General features: G+C 45.0%; 1 protein-coding gene across 3 annotated transcripts; it reads right to left on the bottom strand.

Annotated features, from left to right (window-relative positions):
• Positions 1-5,769: 5,769 nt before the first annotated feature.
• LOC131400550 (transcription elongation factor A protein-like 3) lies at positions 5,770-7,736 on the bottom strand. Of its 3 annotated transcripts, none has more exons than XM_058535268.1 (3): positions 7,617-7,736; positions 7,005-7,074; positions 5,770-6,657 (listed from the first exon to the last, which is right to left on the bottom strand). In XM_058535268.1, the coding sequence occupies exon 3, from the start codon at positions 6,628-6,630 to the stop codon at positions 6,025-6,027; it is 606 nt and encodes a 201-aa protein (XP_058391251.1). In that variant the 5' UTR covers positions 6,631-6,657; positions 7,005-7,074; positions 7,617-7,736; the 3' UTR covers positions 5,770-6,024. The 3 variants fall into 3 exon arrangements, with proteins under 3 accessions (XP_058391251.1, XP_058391249.1, XP_058391250.1); XM_058535266.1 differs by having other exon boundaries at positions 7,629-7,736; XM_058535267.1 differs by lacking the exon at positions 7,617-7,736 and adding an exon at positions 7,197-7,264.
• Between the last annotated feature and the right edge of the window lie 356 nt (positions 7,737-8,092).

Genomic DNA, 8,092 nt, shown 5'->3' with positions numbered 1-8,092 from the left:
TATAAATGCCTCTTACAAGTCAACACTAAAAAGACAACCTAATTTTAAAACGGGAAAATGGTTTGAATAGATATTTCTCTAAAGAAGATATACAAATGGTCACTATGCCCATGAAAAGATGTTCAATGTCATTACCTATTATGGAAATGCAAATTACATCACAGTGGGATACTACTTCACATTCACCAGGATAGATAAGATTTAAAAAACAAATAAGTCCTGGTGTGAATGTGAAGAAATTGGAACCTTATATATTGTTGGTGAGAATATAAAATAGTGCAGCCACTTTGAAAAAGATTTGGCAGTTCCTCCAAATGCTAAACATAGTTACCATATGACCCAGCAATTCTACTCCTAGGTATATACTCCAAAGAATTAAAACATGTGTTCAAACAATAACATTTACACAAATGTTCATAGCAGCATTATTCATAACAGCCAAAAATAAAAACAACGCAAATGTTCATCAACTGATGAATGGATAAATAAATGTGGTATAACATATAATGGAACATTATTAGGCAGTAAAAAGGAATGGAGCACTGATACATGCTGTAACATGGATGAGTCTTCAAAGTATTACGTTAAGTGAAAAAAGCTAGTCACGAAAGACCACATATTGTATGATTACTTTTATATCAAATGTCCACAATAGCCAATTCATAGAGACAGAATGCAGATTAATGGTTGTCAGTAACTGGGTAGGGAGATGATGGTGGTGGAGGGGAATATGTAGTGTTTGCTAATGTACAGGATTTCTCTGGGGGATGGTAAGGATATTCTAAAAGTAGATAGCGATGATGGTTGCACAACTCTGTGAATATACTAAATACAACTGAATCGTATACTTTAAAGGGTCGAATTTTGTGGCATGTGAATTATATCTCAATAAAACTGGTATCTAGAAAAGTGTAATTGTTTCCATTTAAAGACAAAGCGGGGCTGGCTAGGTGGCATAGCGGTTAAGTGTGCACGCTCCGCTGTGGCTGCCCAGGGTTCAGATCCTGGGTGTGCACTGACACACCGCTTGTCAAGCCATGCTGTGCCGGTGTCCCATATAAAAGTGGAGGAAGATGGGCACAGATGTTAGCCCAGGGCCAGTCTTCCTCAGCAAACAAAAAGAGGAGGATTGGCATGGATGTTAGCTCAGGGCTGATGTTCCTCACACACACACACACACAAAAAGCAATGACAAAGCACTGTCTCTCTTTGGTGGAAGAGGTCGCCTGTAATCAACCTTCCCCAAGTAGAGGGCTGGTACTCCCTGGAAATGGCACCATATGAGGAGTTCAACATTGGCCTCTGGTGTTGGTAGGCTCTGTTACTCAGCTGCTGGTAATGGGAGATAATACTGTTGAGCTCTCGCATAGCTCTATTCCTGCTTCCATGGCCACTTTGTACATGGGCTCATCGAGCAAACACTGGGATTTCTGGGAGGAAAGGTTGAATGATACCTACAGAGATGGTCATTTTTTTCTCTCAATTATTGAGAGTTTCCTCTGTAGTGGATGACCCCAGTGGGTACACTCACTGTCTGAATAGATAGATACAGGCTATTTAGAAGGGAATGTGGCCTGGTAGCCTTTAGATCTGGAGATCCTCCCAGTCGTTAGAAACAGGCAGAAACTTGGTCAGGGCATCCATCATGAGGGAACTCTGTGCCCCCGTTTCTTTGTGACCATCCAGATACCTTCTGTGAGCTGGTGCTTGAACACTGCAGAAGATGAGCCTGATCTCTCTTATGCTGCCTCTTCAGAGTAGCCGCCTCTGACAAATAATATTTTCCCAAGACCCTGGGAAAACCGGTTAGCAGAGGGCTTGCTCTCCTGTGTCCTGAACCCTAAACTTCTCTGGATTGGATGGACAAATCCCTCCTTGAAAAGGTAATTGAGATAACTGGACTTCAAAACAGACAGGGAGGGGCTCAGAGATCCAAGCTCTGAACAATTCTGACCCTCTACCAACGAGTAACAATCAGCATGCTATAACCTTAAAGAACAGTCAGTAGACATAAACAGTCCAGAAAATAAAATCACAGAGCAAAAAATAATTTTTATTCAGGGCACGGGCTGGCTCAACCATTTTTTGAGCTGATCACAGAAAAAGAGCTTTGAATTTATTTATGATAAATTTTAGTAAAATTGGACAGAGGGAATGCAAGGCATTAGGTGTTCAGTCAAGGAAAACACATGTTACTATACGTATTAAGGTACATAGTTACACGCCACAGAAACCAACTGTGGCCAATTTAAGCAGAAAGGGAATGTATTAAAGGGTATTGGGTAGCCTTAGGATGAGGATGGGGCTAGGAGAGGCAGAGAAAGGCTTAAATTTTCTACAGTTAGGAACAACATCCAAAATTACACTTGAGAATCAATCTGATTTCTGTCCCTATAGTTTTGCTTTTTCCAGAATGTCTTATAAATGGAAGCATACTAGAGGGTAGCTTTTTTTGTCTGGCATATTTCACTTAGCCTAATGGATTTGAGTGATTCATATTTTTGCATGTACTAGTAGTTTTTTCCATTCACCATTTGGGGAACATTTGGGTTGTTACCAGTTTGGAGCTGTTATGAATAAAGCTACCAAAATTTTCATTTCTCTTGGGTAAATACCTAGGAGTGGGATTGCTGGGTCATATGGTAAGTGTACGCTGCCAAACTTTTCCAAAGTAGCCATGCCATTTTGTATTCCCACCAACAATGAGGGTTTCAGTTGTTCCATATCCTTGCCAGGACTTTATAATAACAGTTTTCTGTTTTTGTTTTTTTAGTTTAGCCACTACAATAGCTGTGTAGTGGTATCTCATTATGCTATTAATTTTCATTTCCCTGATGATTAATGATGTTGAACATCTTTTCATGTGATCATTTGCCATCTTCATCTCTTCTTTGGTGAAGTGTCTGTTCAAATCTTTTGCCTATTTTTAAATTATGTTATCTGCCTTATTATTACTGACTTGTAAGAGTTCTTTGTATATTCTGGGGACAAGTACTTTATCAAATACCTTCTTCCAAGTGGAAGCTTGTCTTTTCATTTTCTTAACAGTGGCTTTGAAGAGAAATTTAAAAATATTTTAATATATATGTGGTCCACTTTATCAGTTTTTTATCATTAGTGCTTACGTCCCTTTATGAAATGTTTGCCTAACCCAAGATTACCCCTTTTTTCCTATTTTTCTAACAATATCTTAAATTTTATTATCTGCATGTAAATGCTTTATCATTAGCATTTGCCTTTTTCCATTACTTTAGTAGGAGAAACCTCTGGAACTTAAGTAGACAGCAGCAAAAAAAGAATTTCAAAAGTCTTTAGATCACTACAAAATTAATAAGCAATAATATTTTACTATGCAACTACAAACTATTCCACATTTTTTTCTATTTTTAAAAGAAGTTTTTATAATTTTAGATTTTACATTTGGATCTATGAATCATTTTGAATTTATGTTTTGTATATGGTGTGAGGTAAAAGTTCTTTTTTTGTATATGGATGTCTGTTATAGATTGAAAGTTTGTGTAACCCCAAAATTCACATGTTAAATCCTAAAGTCCAATGTGATGGTATTTGGAGGTGGGGTCTTTGGGAGGTGATTAGGCCATGTGGGTGGAGCACTCATGAATAGGATTAGTTCCCTTATAAAAGAGACCTAGAGAGCTCCCTTGCCCCTTCTGCCATATGAAAACATCTGTTCATGAACCAGGAATCAAGCCCTCACCAGACACCAAATCTGCCAGCGCCTTAATCTTGGACTTCCCAGCCTCCATAACTGTGAGAAATAAATATTGTTTAAGCCACCCGGTCTGTGGTATTTTTGTTACAGCAGCCTGAACTGACTAAGACAACATCCAATTGTTCAAATATCATTTGTCAAAGTCTATCTTTCTCCGCTGAATTACTTTGGGACCTTTTTAAAAAATGAATTGACCATACACATGTGGGCTTATTTCTGGACTGCCTGTTTTATTCCATTGATCTCTACATCTATCCTTACGTCAATACTACACAATCTTGATTACTGTACCTTTAAAGTTAATCTTAAAATCAGGCAGTGAGTCCTCCAACTTTGTTCTTCATTTTCAAAATATTTTGGCTATGCCCTATCCTTTGCTTTTCCATATAACTTTTAGAATCCCAGATTGCTGGGATTTCTACCGGGACAGCATTGAATTTATAGATCAATTTTGGAGACATTTACCATATTAACACTATTGAGTCTTCTAATCCATGTACAGTGTATCTCTCCAAACTCAAGCCTCCTGATTCAATCATAATTTAAGTATACGTGTCAAGTACAGTGTAAGGGATATCAGGATGAATAAGAAACTTTTTGTTTTGAGAAAGGAACATACTGGTAGGTTAAATAAAAATGCCTAACATAGTTTTTAATATTTTTAAGAGCATTATTACCCTTTTCAGTTGGAATTGATTTGGAATGGGAAGGGATATTTTTAGCTTGAAACTTAGTTGTGGAACCCTCTGGGATTACGTGTGGACAAGTCCCTTGATTTTGAATAGCAAGCCAGCCAGGAGACTTTTTAGAGAGAAAACTCACACTAAGAAAGGTATGTTAGTTTAGATATGGTTTCCCTGGGGTATTGTGGTGTGGTATTCAGTTCAAATCATCATCTATTGTCTGGTCCATAGATTAGTCTCGGGACACAGCTCCCAGTGGACTCGAAATATCGGAGTCCTATGAAGAGAAAAGAACCTCCAAGCAAATATAAAATAAACTAAAATTGTGTAATAAACTAAGAACTGTGTAATACAGTGAGGCCTAAGCAGCCCTGGGGCAGTACCACTTGGGTAGGTACAACTCTGTAGTTGGGAGAAGGGCTTTATTTACACTCGTATAGGCGTCACATAGAGGCTTTGGCCCTTTAGGTACTATAAAGAATCAGAGGGGCTTTGTCACCATGAGGACCCAACATATCAATAACTGTCAGCAGAGGGTACAGGGCACAGGAGTACCCAGCAGATATGGTAGTAACCAGAGAAGGGTGGAACCCTCTTCTCAGCTGCTTAGACTTGTTCCTGGGCACAGGTAAGACCTACCTTCAGCCCTCCCCTGAGTGTCTGACAGGGTCCAAGGACCTACTACTGCAAAGGAGCCAGCCCAACACAGTCCGCATACTCAGTACCTCATCCCATCTACGTAGCAGTCTGTGAGCTAAGTTTTATTTCCATTTCACAGATGACAAGACTGACCCTTACAGCACTGGATCTGTTATTATAACAGCCAGATTGACTCCTCTAGCGACGAGTCCGAGAGGTAATGTGAGTTTTACTTATCATTTTACATTTTGACAACAGGAATTTTAAGTGTCTTCATTGCCCTCATAAGCTCACTGAACAGTTTACTCTCTTATCATGTATGGTTTTCTGGTTTTAGTATTTTTTTTAATTACGAAAAACATAGTCCATATATCTTTTAGGGAAAAGTGGAGATGAGTGAGCAAAGAAAAGGAATCACACATGGCGGGAGCCCTAGGACGGTAGAGGACCCAGGAGAAAGCACAGCAGTGCCCACGGACACGGTTACAACGAGGGGAAGACATGGGGACGCGCACTCGCAGAGGAAGGACATGGAGCTACCTAACCATCAGGAGATTGGACTCATTTTTGAGAACAGGTGAGACCTATTTTTGGCTACCATGCTGGAAAACCATCACCTACATTTTAGTGTACACACTCTCCGAGTTTTCTCTGTGCACAAATGCATTATGCAAACATATTTATATTTTTTCAAAAATGGGCTGATGCTGTATATGCGATTCTGAAAACTGTTTTCTTTTTATTGTTATTTTACAATGTACCATGAACATCTCTTCCATGCACATGGGTGAAAATCCCCTACTCACAGACAGAGCACTGTAGTTGGATCAAAGGCTGCTGGTAACAAGAGTGACACCTAAAGCAAAGTATCAGCTTAAGGTTAAAGCACATAGCCTGGCAAATGCCTGCCAGGGAAAGCAGGGTTGGCAACATTCTCATCAGAGAAATCAGAATTAGAGGCCAAAGACATTAAAGATAGGGGATATCATGTAAACCCCTTTGGCCCCTACCTCCGCCCCTCACTCCCCTGACACCTCGTTGGCCCCTTGGGGCGAATGGATCCTGTACATCTCTTTGCATCCAATGAAAACCACCCATTTTCTGTTTTTTCCTTAGCTCTTCCTGAGCCCTTGACCTATCTCCACATTCTCTCATCATCTCCTCACCGCCCAAATGCCTTTCCTGTAGGTCCTCCTGATAGTCCTTGGGGGAGTCGTCCGTCCCCCTGTCGGTTTTTCTTTTTGCTTTCCGGGGCACATAATCTTCAGCCGGGCGCTCTTCGGCAGCCCGCGACTCACTCACCGGCTTTGCCTGGGATTCTGGCTTGCCCTCGCCGCCGTGTGGTTTTCCCTCATCTTCAGACTTGCCCTGTGTGTCCTGCTTTCCCTCATCTTCCGGTTGTGCCTCATCATCTGGCTGTCCCTCATTCTGGAGCTTTCCTTTGTGCCCTGGCTTCCCCTCCACTTCCAGCTTTTCTGCTTCATCTGACTTTCCTTCATCTTCAGGCTCTACTTCATCTTCTGGCTTTCCCTCGCTTTCCAGCTTTCCTTCATTTTCATTGCAGACTTTTTCCATGTTGAAATTTCCTCTCCTGTTCCTGTCCTCGGGGTAAGGGGAAGAGGAGACAAGGGAGACTGATGGTTTGGGGGTGGAATGCAGGTCCGGATCGTACTTGCATCTCGTCCCTTCTCAGGGTTCCCCTGACCAGGCTCGGCCTCCAAGTTTGCCTTCTGCCCACCCTTTACCCCACCACTCCTCCCACACACGAGAGCCAACCATTTCCCTGGCAAGCCCTACCACCTTCTGTACCACCTATCAGCGTGGCGGGGTGTGTGTATATTATATGTGGTGGTGGGATGCGCAGTGGGGCCCTCAAATTCTGCCCAGGCCATGCCCTCCACACCACTCCCCTCGTGTCCCTGTCCAGTGCCCCTCCCCCTTTCACTGACCTGCAGGGCTTCTGGACAGGTTCCTCCTCCTCTTCTAGCCTAGCAGAGTGCTGGGAACAGACACGAAGACCTGCAGACAGACAGCAGACAGGGGCAGGGGCTGCACGCTCAGCGGACTGAGGGCTCTTTGACTCCGGGCGCTCCTCATCCAACGTTTCCCTCCTACCTCCCCCGCATCCCAGCCGCCATTACCTTTCAGGCCTCGGGCGCCAGACCAGGATGCTTTCCAAACTGGTTGGGTCTCTGTGTCCCCCTCTCCTGCAGGCAACCCGCCCCCATCCCCACCCCCTTTTCGCGGAGGTCGCTATTTCCTCAAAGGCGCAGAGTGTGAGGCGGAGTTAGTTGCAGAATATGTCTACGTTTCACTGTCGCACTGCGGGGCGCCCCCCCAACCCCATTTCAGGCTCGAAAATGGATGGAGGGCGCAGAAGAGGGGCGTCGAGAAAGAGGCAGCGGGGCCTGTTGCGGGGTCCTCCCTTCCATCTGCCCACGCCCGCGCCCCGTCCCCCTCCTCAGCCACCTCCCGGACCCCTTCCCTGCCCCCTCCCCGCTGCTCCCGGATCCTACTCCCACCCACCTCCACCCCTGCCCGGGGCCGCTGGCAGCGCCCACCTCCACACTGACCTGCGGGCCCGGGACGGCCTGTGCCTCCTCGGGCTCGCCGAAGCCCGCTCGCCCCTCGCCCGCCGCCCGGGCAGCTCAGGGAGCTGGTTCCGCGCGGGGGACGGGACCGCAGGGGGGGCGGGTGCGCGGGCTGCTGCCCACGGCGGCGCCCGGCCGGTCACGTGAGCGCCGCGTCACCCGGGCCCGGCCCCCGCCCCGCCCCTCTCACCCGGGTCCCCGAGGGACCGGCCAGTTGCAGACAATGGGGGGAGGGTAGGAGGGGGTGGGTGGCAAAAGGGAGTGGCGGAGAGAGCAGGAGGGAAAAGGCTCCCTGACCCGCAGGTGCTTTACCTGGCGCATCTCAGGTCCTTGCACAGCATCCCTCTGAAATGCCCCTTATCGCCGCGTGTGACAGCTGATCACACGAAGGGTACCAGGCGAAGTGCTCAGCAACTGAGCCCCACAGCGGGCTTTCAAGACCCCCT

The sequence above is a fragment of the Diceros bicornis genome, chromosome X, assembly GCF_020826845.1.
Source record: "Diceros bicornis minor isolate mBicDic1 chromosome X, mDicBic1.mat.cur, whole genome shotgun sequence".
NCBI lineage: Eukaryota > Metazoa > Chordata > Mammalia > Perissodactyla > Rhinocerotidae > Diceros > Diceros bicornis.
Note: the sequence above shows the minus strand (reverse complement) of the source record. Positions and strands in the feature narration are given on the sequence as shown.